This window comes from Harmonia axyridis, chromosome 2, assembly GCF_914767665.1.
Source record: "Harmonia axyridis chromosome 2, icHarAxyr1.1, whole genome shotgun sequence".
Taxonomy (NCBI): Eukaryota; Metazoa; Arthropoda; class Insecta; order Coleoptera; family Coccinellidae; genus Harmonia; species Harmonia axyridis.
The window spans coordinates 9885211-9902443 of record NC_059502.1 but is presented as its reverse complement, the minus strand read 5'-3'; the positions used below and the strand labels follow the sequence as shown (position 1 = coordinate 9902443).

At 32.2% G+C, this 17233-nt stretch overlaps 1 protein-coding gene across 2 annotated transcripts; it reads left to right on the top strand.

Moving 5' to 3' along the window:
• The first annotated feature begins 33 nt into the window (after window positions 1-33).
• LOC123674097 (ubiquitin carboxyl-terminal hydrolase 35) lies at window positions 34-14589 on the top strand. Of its 2 annotated transcripts, XM_045608964.1 has the most exons (8): window positions 34-231; window positions 460-520; window positions 6287-6605; window positions 9666-9857; window positions 9929-10676; window positions 12065-12428; window positions 13444-13662; window positions 14071-14589. In XM_045608964.1, exons 3-8 carry the CDS (start codon window positions 6297-6299, stop codon window positions 14291-14293), a joined length of 2055 nt encoding a protein of 684 aa, XP_045464920.1. In that variant the 5' UTR covers window positions 34-231; window positions 460-520; window positions 6287-6296; the 3' UTR covers window positions 14294-14589. The 2 variants fall into 2 exon arrangements, with proteins under 2 accessions (XP_045464920.1, XP_045464921.1); XM_045608965.1 differs by lacking the exon at window positions 460-520.
• Window positions 14590-17233: the final 2644 nt, after the last annotated feature.

Sequence of the window (17233 nt, the reverse complement as noted above, 5' to 3'; positions counted from 1 at the left end):
CTGACACTGACAACTGACAATAAAATTTCTCTGTTAATTCATGCTTAAATCTTGACAGTTTATTAGAACTCAATAGTAATTATTTTCATTATAAAAAATGCATCAGATATCTTCAGAATACCCAAGTACCTGCCTTTAATGATTGTGGATTCCATACTCTTATTTCAGTACCTTTCTATTGATGTTTGATAAGTTCTACCATAAATTATAAATATCTCATAAATATACAAGGTTAGTACCATTATTATTCAAATCTGTGTTATGCATTGGTAAAATCTCAATCAATTACAAATGTATTGTCTATTTTTAAATTACCCCTATTCATATTGCAGAAGTATTTATAGAGTACGACGATTATAATATGTATTCCTGAGTCATTTATAAACAAATGATTCTGAAATGTCAAAATGGTATCAGGTTTATTCATATCTAGAAACCTTCAAATTGGTTTTGTTTCAGGTGTCAGAGAAAGTGTAACTATTATAAAGGCTACATACATTTTGAACTCCTAAAGAAATAAGTGAGTGTTATAGTCTTATCAGATAATTTTTAGGTGGTGTCTATTCAGAACTCTGCTCAGTTGTTCTTCGTTTTTATCATAATCACTAAGAAATACTACACAAAATTAAAAAACAATACATTAATGCAATAAATATTCATTCAGGAAGTTGAAATTGGTAAATTTATGTCTTATTTGTAAACAATAGATCTTGTTTTACTATTGTTCTATTTTCAAATGATAAATACTATGATTTAGCTTTTAAATTAGCTTTATTAGTATTGACTGTCTATAAACCCTTCAATTTCAAATCTTTTCTCATGGTTGAAAAAAAAAAAGAAATAAAAATAGAGCTCTATGAGTTATTGTCAAAAAGAAAAAGGAACTAAAGCTAGGTATTTTTTCCTCTTTGATGTTTGTTTAAATGCACTCAATCATTTTCTCTTGGTACAATGCTACATTTTCTGAATTATTAGAAAAAACTAATAACCAATTAACATAATTTGAGGTTAAATCTTTTTAATTAATCCAATTAACGAAGAACATCTTGAAATTTTCTGTTTTGGATCTCAAATGCTGCGGTTAGTTGGTTATCCATTAACCAACTAACCGCAGCATTTGAGATCCAAAACTGAAAATTTCAAGATTCTAAGTTGTTCGAAAGTTGAACCTATTTTTGGCTTCTTATTCTGAAAACACAGTCGAGACAATTTCTTGAAAACTATTGCTGATTGAATCAGTTTTTGAACACCGATTGTTATAACACAGTCATCCTAGGAATTGACCCATGAATTCAATTGGACAAAAATTAAGGAGCAAATTGAAAAATACAACTAGAGGTTTCGTAAATATGGTCGTTTAAAATTGATTATTTAAAACTAGGAATTTGTTGGTGACGAAATTTTTAATTCAATTTCAAGCGTCATATGAAATTTCATGTTGATTGCATCACCAGAACAAAAGGAAATTCAATAGAATTTTGGAAAAAAAAAAACAATATTTCGATGGAATTAAATTCAGATTTTGCGTGTAATATTTCTAGGTTTGTTCAGAATTTTGTGTTGATTGCTCTATTACAACCTTAGAACGTAAGAGGAACGGTAATCGCCTTGTAACTGATGCATTTGTTATGATTCTAACAATCTCCGTTCTTTTTTTGACAGGACACTATAGCAGTAGCATAACATAATTTGATTCATTTCGAAATTGTCAATTGAGGCTCAAAAATAGTTTACAATGTGATTAATTTATGAAAATTCTTTTGTACTTCTAAAAGATCAATGTTTTTCTCAGTTTGATGATTTAGCTATTGTGACATTATGAAAAAAGGATTCCTGATAAAACATTCAACAATCAAATCTGCAAGCCTATGCGTGCTAACTGCTATCGGCTAGCATGATTGTGATTGGCGACACTAAACTTCCATCTCACTTGTATTCGGGAAAGCACCAAAATGTTTACTTTCCGTTTAGTCCGGGAGCCAGGTGCAAATTTGGTTGATTATTTCCTCTCGAGAGATACTTGGTGAGATGCATCAGATAATAGTAATAAGAAGCCTCGTGAACGTCAGCTGCGACTCTGCTGGGGGGAAGAGCGGCGGCAGCCCCCCAAACACGAAGAAAAAAATTATAAATTCAGTCATTTCCTCCCAACTGAAAATTTGTCGAATTGTAGCTAACCCAATATCTAGATGAAAAAATACAATCAGCTGGCTATAGCATGGTGGATTATACGTCAGCTGGTGCCTCAAACATGAAAAAAAAATTATATTTTCAATGACAGCTCTGACAGCGACTGTGATACTGAGTCAGAGAGTGGAAGTAACTAAATATTACTGTGCAACATGTGGAGAAAGTCCTTTTCTCGCGAGTGTGGCACTGTCTGATTCATTATCAGAGTCGCTGTTAGAGCTGTCATTAAAAATATATATTTTTGTTCATGTTTGAGGCACCAGCTGACGTATAATCCACCATGCTAAAGCCAGCTGATTGTATTTTTTCGTCTAGATATTGGGTTAGCTTCAATTTGACAAATTTTCAGTTGGGAGGAAATGACTGAATTTTTTTTTTCTTCGTGTTTGGGGGGCTGCCGCCGCTCTCCCCCCAACAGAGTCGCAGCTGACGTTCACGAGGCTTTTTATTACTATTATCTGATGCATTCTACTAATTACCGTTTGAGAGGAACTTGGTCATGTATATCTGTTACTGGCTCCCGGACTAGTTCCTTCTATCTATATTCTAAGATTACAACCATAGAAAATTCAAGCAGAAAATCGGAAAAAAAGATCAATACTTTCGTGACAACAAAATGATCGGAATAGGTTGAAATTTAGTTAATACTTGTAAAATCATCATGAATTCCAAATTTCAGAAGGATTGTATCTTCAGAGCGTCTGGTCTAGAGGAACTAAAAGAAAAAAAGGAGATCATAATAAATCTATATGAAATAATCGACAATAATGGCCTTATAATAAATCACTCCTCATATATACCCATATAAAGTTCTGTTGTCTTCAAGGGCGCATGAATGAGCGAGAGCTCAAGAGCCCCTGTCACTAATTCAGTGCTTTTCTTGAAAGATATATATGGCTTGTAAATTCTTCACATTCCAAAACCGCCAAAAATTGAAAAATTAAAAAGATTGAACTATTAAAATATATATCTGAAATTTCTTTAATCACATAAGAAATTTTCGAAATTTGATCCTATTATTTTCTTTTAATGGATTGTATTCTCGAACTAAAACGATCAATGCGGTGCAGCAAATGATTTATTTACCAAATTACCCAATATTTTCATGGGTGTTGATATGAAATACCAATTTCAAGTTTCGTGCTGCATTTAAAGTAGATCACATCATAACCATAGAAAATTCAAAAAAATTATTGAAGAAAAAAAAAAAATTCTAGAAATTTCCGTGTCTACAGAATGATCCGATTGGGTTCAGAATTTGCGTGTTTTCATAAAATAATTATTTAAAGCTTCATGCGAAATTTTGTATTGATGGCGTAAACATAACCGTATAAAATTGAAGAAAACATCGAAAAAAATTACCAAATTTTTCCGTGACCAGAAGCCAGACAGTATTGAGATTTCGAGAGTTTATATTAAATGATAATTTCAAGCTCCTTGTAGAGTTTCAAGCTGTAAACATCATCATCAGTCATAGAAATTCAAGAAGAATATCGAAGATCTGAATTTCCATATTTCATATGTTCATATTGAAAAATAGTTTCAAGGTATATTCAAGGTAGATTGCTTCCATAGAAAAGTCGAGAAGAGTACCGAAAAAAAGATCTAATAATCCGTAAAAACAAATCTTTTTTTGTAAGTAAATATAAAATAACAATTTTTACTCTTTATGAAAAATTTTATTTTGATCGAGTCATCAGAATTAAAAAATTGAATATTCAAGAATAATATCGAAATCAATTGACTTCTGGAAATAATACTTTCGAGTGATACAGCATAAAAGAATTAAGTTAAGCATGAAAAATACTAGTTCATATCCGAAAGCATTCGAGATTTTTATTTTAAAGAACTTCTTATTTTAACTAGACATATTACTTCATAAAGTTATGATCTGTTGAATCACCTGTATATACATTTAGATTCCACTCATTTCAAATTGAAAATGTTTAGGGGGTTAAAATTTTGTTCGCCCCGAACAGTGCCAAAGCAATAATAAACCACAATGACAGGTAACTGACTTTCAATTCTTACCTGCGGCAGAATAATGCGTTTCTTAATTACCATCATTAGTAATATGTAAATTTTTTATTAGTTTAGTAAGAACTGGTGTATTTAAAATTTCGAAAATTTAAAGAAAGCTTTTTGAAAGGATTCTTTTGTGGGTCAGGTCTACGGGTTTACGGTTCAGATCTTGATTGATTTATTACCTTAGTCAACAAGTCATCGATTGACTGACATTTGGTTTTTCCATCTTCAACAAGTATATTCGTATATTTATTGTTTTCAGTTTTTGGTAATCTCTTTTTTATGGTAGAATTCTTCTTTAAGCTGGATTGTACCCCCGACAATTTCTACCTCAATTGACATCGGTTTCTGAGGGCAACGTATTTTATGTTGCTAAATATTTTTGTCCTCGTGCAGTGGCAACGCCAGGGGTGGCCAAGAGGGGGGCGGATTTTTTTTTGGGGGCGTGGCAAATAAAGCGTAATTATAGTTCTGCTAATTTTTTAGCCTTAGTATGTCAAATTTAGGGGGGCCCAGCAGAATTTTAGGGGGGCCTGGGACCCCCTGCCTCCGCCCTAGGGTCACCACTGTCCTCGTGAAATACTATTTTCAAATTACGTTATCCTTTTCACTTTCACCAATAAAAATTAAATGAAATAAAGTTGTTCAGAACTGATATTAATCTGCCTTTGAAAACCGCAAATAAAAAGCTGAAAAACTCATTTATGGATGAATTTATTCATTTTATGACAAAATGTTTCTACTGCTTCATTACCTATATGGTATACAATTTTCTGTCAGTTTGATGGATGTTGAAGCAATTAATCGAATTTTTGGAAATATACGTTTTTTTATTTTAGTTCATTAATTAATTTTTGTTAGTATTCAAATCTACAAAATATCACTCATAGCAGGAAGGAGATGGAATATAAATTGTGCAGCATATCTAACTATAAATACACCATTACTTTGGCTTTAATTTTTTTCTGAAAGTCATTTAATTTGGTTTATTCACACACTTTTAATGATCGTGTCATTATTATTTCTGTTTTTGCCTTATTAGTTGCAAATTCTTGAAGTACTTTTTAATTTTTGTTGGTTCTTGTTTTTCATCTATAAAATCTTTTGAATTGCTTTAACTCACAACTTTCTTGTTTTAATTAAGATTTTGGGATTGACTATTATTTCTGGAAAGGGTGGGATTTTCCCAAATTAATGTGAATATTTCATGAAATCGTTTTTATTTTCTTATTTAGATTTTTTTTATGAATTAAATGATTTTAGTAATTTAATTTTATTAGTTTGTCTCATTTTTTGGATTGATTTTTTGTTTTCATTTTGATTGATGAAATTTTATAATTCAGTTGAAAAAGTTTACTTATCAGCATCGCGTTATACCCTTTTTGCGAATTTATAACTTATAGTTTTGATATGAAAAAAGAAAATTCAAAATGTGTTTTAATATTCATTCCTATTATATTGTGTATATTCCTTGATTGTCGAACATTTATTCGATGATCTTTTCAAAATTGTTGTTACAATTCGTCAACATCCACACCTTTATTAATTTGATGTTGAAATAGTTCAAGAAACTCTTGTTGTCCGGCTTTTATCGATATATTTTTTCGATACAATTTCGAATTTTTTCGTTCAAAAATCGAATTTTGTCACCGAAGAGTAGTGTATAATTCGATATTTATGTCGTTTCATAAATTTATTTTTTGTTTTGCGTTTTTTATTTTTTTTCAAAATTCGTCTTTCTCTTCACAATGAAAAATTTAGAAAAGGGGCGTATTTCGAGATGAAAAGGGTGGGGGGGTTCAGTTCGAAAAGTTACAGGGGGGGTTTAGTCGATAAAGGCATAAAGTTAATGCGTCCGTAAGTGCTCTGGTAGTAAATGTTGTGCCTCGTCATTTTGTGTCGGTTTATTTTCGAAATTTCGACTCGAACAAATGCCGGACAGTTTTGCGGTACGTCTGTACCATAGGACGCGCAAGAGCAAGTTAGTTCGTCGCGTGGCTAGTTACATCTTGTTCTATTTCACCCCTTCACCGTCTAACGCTCCCGATCTGACCAAGATGAAAATTCACAGGAAGATCAGGATGGCCGTGAAGCAGATGTTGGTTGATCACGGCGCGGCCACGGACGCCGCCGGTACCGACGCCCGCCTTCAGCTGCTGCTGCGCCAGCACGAGATAGCCAGCAGGAATGGCCACCGCAGGGACGAGATCTGCATCAGCATGGTGATCGGTCTTGGTACCTGTTCGGTGCCTACTGAAGCGGCCAGCTTCAAGAAGTTCATCACCGATCTGCACAAGGTGGAGGACCTGCTGAGGCAGGAGTGCTCCAATTTGGACCTTCTCTACGCCACCCTGAGGGCTTTGTACAACGAGATTTCGGACAACAACAAGGTTGGTACCGTTTTCTTTTTTTTAATTTGAATAGGTATGCTTCGAGTATGTTGAATTTTTCTTTCTTTCCCTACGTATCTTTTTTTCCCTTTTTTTTTCAACACTTTCGGTATTGACCAATTGGAAGAATAAAGTTATTTTAACATAGAAAGTGGCTCATCTAATCAACCCGCTGGTCATTTTTTCTAAGGTCATCAACTTGATCAGGTTAATCCGAAGCATTTATTGATTTGTTAAAGTTTTTGTTTTACTTTTCTATTTTATATAATGATAGTTATATTTATTACTTGTTTACTTTTTAGTTTTTCACCAAACACTTTTTTTGTTATATATTTCAGTTATCTAAATAGATATAATTACATTGTGGGTATAAGGCCACACTACCAAATTTTATTCTTAATGATGTCCTTTTTTTTGGGACAGTTAGATTTTTTGTGTAGCTTTTTTCGCAATGGATAGGATAGATAGGTATATTTTTCTCTCATACGTTTCTTTATTTCGTGGTGTTCTTTCTTTCATGTTTTTCAAAAAAAAACCTTATTTTTAAATAGAAATTTACTCAACTCAACTCTTGGTTGCCGGTGATCATTCATTTGTACAGGTTATTGTAGTGTAGTTACTGTAGTTTATAGTAAGATTAATTCCATTTTATTTATTCATTTCTGACTTCTGACATTTCATGACTTTTTTTCTATATCTCAATCAATGAAACAAATAGGAATTTTTCGCATCACTCTAACAGAATTAATTCTGACTGAAGACCATTTTGTAGGTATCATTTTTCTTTCGAGATGAAATATGTGTTAAGCCTTTCTTCTTTTGTGGTGGTTAGGTTACACAGGGATCTTTTTTCTTTTTTATATGATATTTCTTTCTGAAATTTTTTGATTGGTAAACTTTTTAAACCAATATTCATTTTTATGTGATATTTTATTTTTTGAACAAATACTCACCTATCAACTACTAACCTTATTTTAAAATAAAAAGGCGAATATTGTTTTAACTAAATTTTTGTTTCATTTTTATATTCAGTACATATAGTTCAGAGTGAGATGGTTATGTTTTTTATCTGTATTTTTTTCTCTTTTATATTTTAGTTCACTCAACAAATAGAAATTATTGCATATTTGAGTCACTCTAACCAAAATGAATTTATATCGATGGTCGGTAATTTGTAAATAAATAATAAAATTAATATATAACCGAACTCACCTATCAACTACTAACCTTATTTCAAAATAAAAAGGCGAATATTGTTTTAACTAAATTTTTGTTTCATTTTTATATTCAGTACATATAGTTCAGAGTGAGATGGTTATGTTTTTTATCTGTATTTTTTCTCTTCTATATCTTAGTTCACTCAACAAATAGAAATTATTGCATATTTGAATCACTCTAACCAAAATGAATTTATATCGATGGTCGGTAATTTGTAAATAAATAATAAAATTAACATATAACCAACTAATTTCGAAGCGCATATTGAATCAGTAACTTGATTGAAATCATACTTTTTCAGATCATATTCAAGCGAATTATTAACTGAAGTAATTGATTAACTCTATAATTTTTTTTTGCTTCAATAAACTTATTTATTTATTTATTATAACTGATTTTGAAGCGAATATTTTCATAACTTATTCAGCTTTTCATCACATTGATTAATTAACTGAATTCGAAGAAGATATAAACTCATCTAAATTACCAATTCATCAGTTTTCAAAAGTCTCTTGATCAGCCAAAATTGATTTGATTATTCAATTTTCAAGCGAATAATCGATTTGAATAGTTAAATTATTAATCATCGGATTTCGAAGCAAATACCATTATTATTTGATCCGAAAATAACAATTATTTCGAAAGAAATGTTGAATTAATTAGTTAACTATTTTAGAAGGCAGATTTTCAAACAAACAGATGTACAAAATCTGAAAACATCACATTGACATTGCAGTAATGTTATACATTTGGACGTATTATATTTTATCGAAGTTGATTGATTCTTCCTAATTATTATTTAGTCATTGCAAAGTTTGTTATTTGTTGAAGTGAACTAGATTTACCGACTTGATGCCCTACTGAAAGTTTTAATTGTTTCCTAAATACTTCCACATCATTTGAAGATTTCTAAGAAGCATTATTTTTCAATTTTTTTGTTTTGATGGCCTAATTTCTACGTAATTAGGTACAAGAGTGAAAAGAGCAGCGTTTGAAATGCATGAATTGGTCTAATCTGTTGTTTTTTTCACCTGGACATTTTTGTTATTACCGTTTCACCAAAATTTTTATTGAGTAGTAATTAATTTGGATTTATAATTTTTCTCGACATGGCGGTTAGTGAAATATACAGGGTGATTACAAAAAACTTGCCTATATTCGAAGATGAGATTTGGCAGGTAATTTTTTTATTGATTTTTTTCTTCAGTTTTCATTATTTTTTATATAAAACAATTTAAAATACAGGTTATTTGTTTTCTGAGTTTTTTCATATCTTGCTTCATTTGCTACACAAAAATTAGAAAAGCATTTATGGCATGTCAACTTATTACGTAAAATCATCTTTATAAAGGTAAAAAATTATAATAGGTTTGAATTATAACTCAAAAAACTTGTATCAATTGTTCCATCTAAATGAATTATAAAAATTGAAAAAAATTAATTTAAGGTACTCCTTGGAAGCCACCGGACTTCAAAAATTACAAATCTAGTGAAACTATTTGCCTGTAGGCATACCTTCAAAATTTCAAAGGAATGAAAAAAAGTTTCTTCAAATATCAGAAAAAATTAATTTTAGAAGCAACTTCAACACCCTGTTTCTTAATAACTATGAATTTCCAATTTAAAAAATAATAATTCAGACATTATTTTGGTGGTTTTTCAGTGCAATAGTAAACTAGCTGACAACATTTTCATTGGTTTCAAAATTAATACTAGAACAAAACTTTTATAGAAAAATATGCATGTGGAAAGCGAAGAATTCTGTTTCCTCTTTTATATTTGTGAAAGGTGTGTCGTTCGCATGATATTCATTATTTCTAACCTAATATTTTCTTCCAATAGAACTTGTCTCCAGCCATGTCTATTGTCCTTCGGTTGATCTCATCTGAAATGATTTCTGACGCAGTCAAGTGGATCCTCAATTCTGGTTACAAGGAGGTGAAACTAGAGAGAGCGCTTCTCAACCTTTGCCTGTGGCTTACCAAGTGGACATATACTCCAAATCTTAGTCCTCTGGTTGTTTCATTCATGGAGGTACGTAGCTCAATTGCTCAATGATAGTTATATTTTTAGTCATCATATATTGACATCAATTCTTATTTTAGGCTTTGGAAGAAGAACAACATGTGAACATACTCATCGATGTTACTCTAGTCACCATAGAACCTTTATTCAAACTCCTGATCCTTCCGGATTTCAGGAAAAACGTTGGCCCTGTTGTCTTCCATATGTTGGGGAAAGCACACAACACGATGGAGGTGTACCAAAAAATATTTCCGCTAATAGATGAAGTAGCTACCTTCTTAGATAAGGAAAACACCGAAGATAGTCACTTGTACCTTAAAAAAATAGCAAAACTCTGCTCCGACCTCAGAGACCACTATCCAGCTTATCAGGGTGCTTACCAGAGACTTGAAATATTTCTTAGTACACCCGAAATCACAGAATGTAAAACTGTGATAGTGGCTGATAAAACTTGGGGTCCAAAGGTCAAGAAGATCTCCAGGAAACCTGGTTTCAAAGTGGGACTTAATAATCTCGGAAATACATGCTATTTGAACAGCGTTATACAGGCTTTGTACATGACTAAACTGTTCAGGAACAACGTACTGATGCTCGATCATAACGGCATGCCTTTGTTCCACAACGTTCAAGATTTGTTTGTGCTGTTGCAGTATTCGAATAGGATGACGCTTTCACCAAATAGCATTGTGAGTATAGCCAGACCTGCTGGGTTCCAAGTAGGTTTTCAACATGACAGTTCCGAGTTTTTACTACACCTGTTGGACATTCTGCATGAGCAGGAAGTGGAGGAATTGAAGGAAAAGACGAATGAAGCCACAACCTCGAGTGGTAAGAACTAATAATATAAGATAATAATGGACTGAAAATTCGGTCACCTATTTTTCAAATGGGATAAAATATAACGAATTTGTGGCTATAAACTCAACAAAGGTTGACATTTTAACATGAATGTCTAACAGAATTGATGCAATGCTTGATGTTTCTGTAATAATTTCCTTTTTTGAATGGGTTTCATCTAAAAGTTGAACCTCTAATAAAGTAGCACCTTGAAAAAATTTGAATAGCGGAATGATACATGGGAATGCCCTGCCTTATAGTGGCAAAAGAAGAATTCAAGAATGTCGAAACTTAGTATTCGTTTTGCAGTTTTCTATTCATGGCATCAAGGTATTGAGGTTATTAAAAACAAGCTCAGATAGTTTCACCAAAACGGTTCTCAAATTAGTACGGCAATATAAAATTTCATGTGGTATTCTAATGCAGGTAATTAATTAATACGCCTTCAGTTCAACTGAATAGAATTCTTTTCACCTGATTTTCAATTTTTCCAAGTCATGCATTTATCAGCTGCTATAGAGCAACTGGGATTCCCATTTTTCTACCGTTATCATTCGATAAAAAGCATTAAACTTGTTACCCAGTAGTAGAACTCATTGATATCAACTTAGATAATTAAAGTAAAAGTGAAAGGCGCAACTTTATTGTAAACATTTCATTAACTTTACCAAGTTTACAAGTTTTTCGGAAAACCTATTTTCTAGTTTCATAGTTATCATTTCCTCAAACTCACTAGGGGTATGGTCCGTATATCGCCGAGAATTTCGGAGCGGTTACTAGTGGTTTTCAATGTTTCAAGTAACCTGCTTCGTATTTACGGACTGCTTGATACTTGTCATTGGTCAACCAAATTTTTCTTTGACAGAATTTTGGAGGTTATAAATAGTTGATCTCTTTTGATTTGTAAACAACTAAATGTTCTTAATGGCTCTGAAGGGTATTTGTTTCATAATTAAAATAATAAAGTTTTGAGTGTTAGATCTCATATAAAATGTTCATAAACATTAATCTGAAAATTAAAATGACAACTGTCGAGCCGAGTGGGCGTGGTTACCAAACCTAACCAGAATAAAAGTACGGTTGCTTTGGTGACAGATAACTCTGAAGTTTGAGGAAATAATCACCGGTTTTTGAGGAATTTGATATATACGGACCACCAACTTACTAACCATAGTAACCCTACCCTAGTAAATAGCCATACATTAGATTTGTTTCAGTACATCCCTTTACTTTCTTAGATAGCTATTTCTTTGTAGATGCCGCTGATGAATAGAATTCAATCTTTGTCTTACTCTTTATACAATAATAATACATAGCTTATCGCCTATGTCTTCATGTGGTTGAGTCGAATATTAAAATCTCTTTTTTTTCTCTCGTAGAATCCAACATACTACCGAACACGATAGTCCAACAATCGTTCGGTGGCAGGACCATGACTGTGTTTACTTGTGGCGAGTGCAGCTCGCACAGCGAGAAAATCGACAACTTTCGAGAGCTGCCGCTGTGTTTCCCCGACGAGGAGGATGACGGTTACGCAGAGAAGCATTCGGTATCCGCCCTGTTGGACCTGTACCTGCGACCGGAGAAGCTGTGCGGTCAGAACCAGTACCATTGCGACAAGTGCGGTTTGATGGACGGCGAGAAGGTGACGAGAATCATACAGGCGCCCCGCAGATTGATAATGACCCTAAAACACTTCAAATACGACTTCAGGATGCAGAGGAAGACTAAACTTTTACACAGGTGAGATTTGTTCGGGCGATGTCGATAAATGTTGTCGTGTGTGGTGGACTTTAGGTCGAGATGAGAAATTATTCGAGCTGTTACTTCACCCTGGCTCAACTGGTAGAAATACGTTTTTTCTTGATATTTCGGCTTTATTCGTCAACTTAGCCAAGAGTGATACATCTACTCCAACACTACTCTAACTTTTCAATATCTTTTCTGGGTAATCCTGCCGAATAGGTATATGACCTTGAGACTCTCGAATCTGTTATGTCAAAATGCCAGCTATGTTGCCAGATTGTAAAAAGCGTTTAGTATCATAGAAATGAAGTTTAATTGGGGATTCCTACTTACTTCAACTGAGTTGGCCAGAGGCCACAGTGGACAATGATATGTTTGTTTATTAAAACAATAGAAATTAAATAATATATTTTATTTAGAAACAGCATATAGTTTGGATACATTGAAAACGTTTTTCTGGGAAAAAAAATTGGTTTTTCAACAAAACAATTAATTTCCTTTTGCTTTTCCCTGCATGGAGGAGATTAGAAGACAGGGGCGTTTGTGTGATGTCGTCTTGAAGGTTTGGTATTGGAATCATAAACTCGAATTATCTCTACTTAGAAATTTTTTAGGTGAAGGGAAAATCTTTTAGTGCCCATCGAATTGTCCTTGCATCAACAATTCCATATTTTCATGCTATGTTTACAAATTATATGATTGGATCACTTCCACAAGTAAATCAGTTCACTACACGCACTTTACTACAATAAAATGTAATTTCTGATTGTTTCAATTCGAATTCAAACTAAGATTCAAACTTTAGATAATATATAGGTTACGATCGATGGCGGGAAATCGTAAAATATTTCTATTTTCTATGATATACTTCAAATACCAACGTAGCTGCCCATTTGACGTACAAAATCGGACGTCTTTCGAGGGTCTCAAGGTCATAACACGTTTTTATCCATTTTTCAAACAAGTCAGTGCTTGTTTTTTTAACTCTTTATTCATATGGTTTTATTTTCAGAGTGAAATTGGAAGAGTATATTCAACTGAATGGTGTTGGATATGAGTTATATGCCGCAGTTGTGCACCATGGAACCAACGCTGATCACGGACATTATTATTCCCTTGCTAAGGAAGACGAACAATGGTATAAATTCAACGACAATATAGTTAAGAAACTTAGTCAGTCCCACATTTACGACTTGAAGCCACCAGAAACTCCCTACATCTTATTCTACAGGTAATTTTTTTAAAACATACTATTTGATTTTGTAATCATACACTTTTCATAAATCTCACACCACATGCTTATTAGCTTTTTCATTCAGAATCAACTAGAAACTGAATTCGTAATTCAAGTCAGTTATAAAAAAAAAGATAATCAGAAAATAAATTCTTTCTCCGGTTGAGCTGACGCCCAAGTTGCTGACGACAGTTCACTTCTTTGTGATACTTGTTTTCTTAGGGCGATATTTATCCATCAGAGGGCGTCTAGTTATTTGGAATGTGGATTCTTCCGTTTGAAAGAATGACAACGTATAGGTGTTGTATTACAATTCATACATGAGATTTATAACGTTCAAAAACTATTGACACTCTTGAGAAGAATCGATAATTCTCTCTTATTAATCGTTCATGGATTTTTCAGAAGTCAAGAATCAGAAGAACCCCAAAGTATTGAAGAATCGGGTTTACCAGTGAGGTTACAAGACATAGTTCAGAAGGACATGGAAGAGAAAGAGGAAGATGATAAAAGGAGCAGACCAACCTACTTTTACAACACTAGGCAAAATAAAAATAATGACGATTCGACGCCACCCGGTAGTGGAGATGGCTTTTCCGATTCGTCTTCAAACATGTTCGTGTTTTGAGGTGGGACTGTGGCACAACGTGTAATATTTGTAAATGTTTTATTGTAATATAAAAGTAGGTACACTTTTAGTGAGTTGCGGGTCCTTTGGGGTACTCCCTCTCGATTGTTTTATGTTCACCACGGATACCAGGTGGCTTGTAACTGTGTTTTGGACGTATTCGTTATGGGACATGAAATTTTCGTTGTATTTTCAAAAATAATAGAATTTTGATTGTTTTTTTTATTTTTCATTTTGATTGAAGGATTCGCTTATTATAAAATTTCGATATTTATTATTAAAATTGTACATATTAATCTGCTTTATTTATTCCTAAATCTGAATAATTATTTTTGGAGCAGTGATATTTGCTTAATTGTTTTGAAAAAATGGCAAGTCATCAAATGTTGATTGTATCTTTGTTATTATAAAGATGTAACCAAATTATTCAATTGTGAAAGTATATAATATACATGACTTCAATTAACTCATTAGTGTTCTTGAAAACCAATAAATGTGTTCTCAATTTAAATGTTTGTCGGATTGTATCAGTGTTCAGTCTATTGACGTCATTTGATTCTCTTCCACCTGGTGGTACTCACTTAGTTACATTTTTACACAATAGGATAAAATTTTCAAAGTTATTGTGATCAATTTTAAACTCATTTTAGAAAGATATTTTCTATAATCCCATTTTTAAAATAGTTAACAATTGTTTTATTGAATTAATCATTTTCACTTTTAACAATAATTATGACGTGATAAGCCGTTTGTTTCTTTTTTATTTTTATTCTTTTTTATTTTACCTTTATTGCAATTACGAAGTTCGTGTTAATATGAATTGACTCGTTGTTTTTTAAACAATATATGATTTGCCAATTAAAAATTTGTTTTCTTTCCCTAGATAAGTCGCAATAATTTTTTCTCCGGTAGCTAAAAGTTCGTTTTTTTAGATTGTTTCAGGAGAAGAGTGGGAGAAATTACATGTATAAGAATTAGAAAACGCACAATTTTTTTGCCGCAATTATCAGTAATATTTTGACTTATGCGTTGAAGATAGACCTGAATACACATCTCAGAAATGGGCACAAAAAATACCTAGTGTTATGTGGGGTTTAAATTCAATATTCTTGGATCATTACTTACTTTGAAGCTGTTACTCTTTAGGAATTTCGGTCGAAATACCAGGGTTGATAAAAAAATATTTAGGGTTTGTTGTGTATTTAACATTCATTACAAGTTCAAGTTTATTGGTCTGAAATGTAATCGAGGAGGAATCGAAAAATTCCTCGATTCAAATGTTTTTGAAGCTATTAAGGAAACCATCAAGGAATATAAACGTGGATTACTATGTTGTATGAACAGTTTCAGCTGAAAAGGCAACATTATCGTATTTTTCAACATTCCTCCACTATAGAAATCAATGAAGATTCTGACTTTTCAATTGAATAGCTGTGAAAGAAATTCACCTTTTTTTTTGGGGATCTTATGATTCAACACACATTTTAAACATTAATCTTCAATTCCATTTGTGCTATGCATTAAGAGTAATCTATTTGAAATAAATACAAATGCGCGATTCATATTTACAAACATCTAGGAGGAAAATAGTGGGGTACATTCAATATTGGGGTTTTTCAGAAATTAGTTCATGTCAAGCTTTATTTAACAGGCTCGGATCTAACTGACAAAAAGTAAAATATTTTGGTGTAGATTAGGTATTTCTGAAAAAGATACGAATAAGTGCCTGAAAATAATTCAGCAGATACCTACAATTTTTAGAAAAATCATAATGCAAAAACTTAAGTTTTTTAAAATTGGAAAGTATAATTTTCATGATATAAATCATGATTTGTTACTACGTCTAAACAAAATTGGTATCTACTGAAAAATTATTTATCACTTGACATGAAGTACTTCAGGAATATGGAATTCCGAAACATCAACTGGGATATTTTTGAAACGCGGACAAAAATGCAACGAAGCTTATGATCTACTACTATACATTACCGCAAGTATCAGAATCTTCATTGATTTTACTTGGTTTTTTCGAAGGCACACAAAAATTACATGTTTTATAGTTATGTTATTGGAAGGAGTTGCAATGCAACAATCGAGCTTTATTCTTTACAGAATGGAGTGACCAAATTCAATACATATTACTAGTACAAAAGTTTCTGACTTAATATTGCACAGTAACAATAATATCTGAGGAAACTATTTTTAATCACGCCATTTAAGACATTCTTGAACTCAAATTGCACTTTTTTCAATAACACTATTTTTATAGTCTATAATCCCTTTCTCTATGAACATACAATAAAATTTTTACAATACTTTCAAAAAATTTTACATTTACATAAAATATTTATACAAGTCGTAAAAATTCGAAAATGTACAAAAACCCTAGACGGGTACAATTTAATGACAAAATAAGTTATTATTCGATTTGGTTCAAGCAAATTTGTTGAAATTCACTGACCCGAAATTCATTGACTCGACCAATCTTTAAATAAAAGTCTGTTCAAAATGTCTTCGAGGATATTCCGTTCCTTAAAATCTTCAAACAGGTATATCGCTCAGCTGATCCTCTCAAAAGCTGTAGTTTTCGATGTGGAAATATCCATCAAATTTCAATTAGCAATTGTAGATTGGGATTGTTTCAGACCGAACAAACGTACAAAATGATCCAAAGCATCAAATAAAATGAAAGAACCTCTATAGATATCAATTATTCATCTATAATGTAGGTACTGTTTTGTAGCCTAGCTATTTTTGAAATGGTAAGAGTTTTTTGAATGAATTATAAAATATTTAAAATTCAGAAACAAAAAACCTATTCAATTCGATTAGGGAAAATAAATTAAATTAATAAAGCACTAGTTGGCGAACTAACGAAAAGAAAATCAGTGCACAATCAAGCGAACCGTATAGAAATACCATAGTATATGATAATTAACG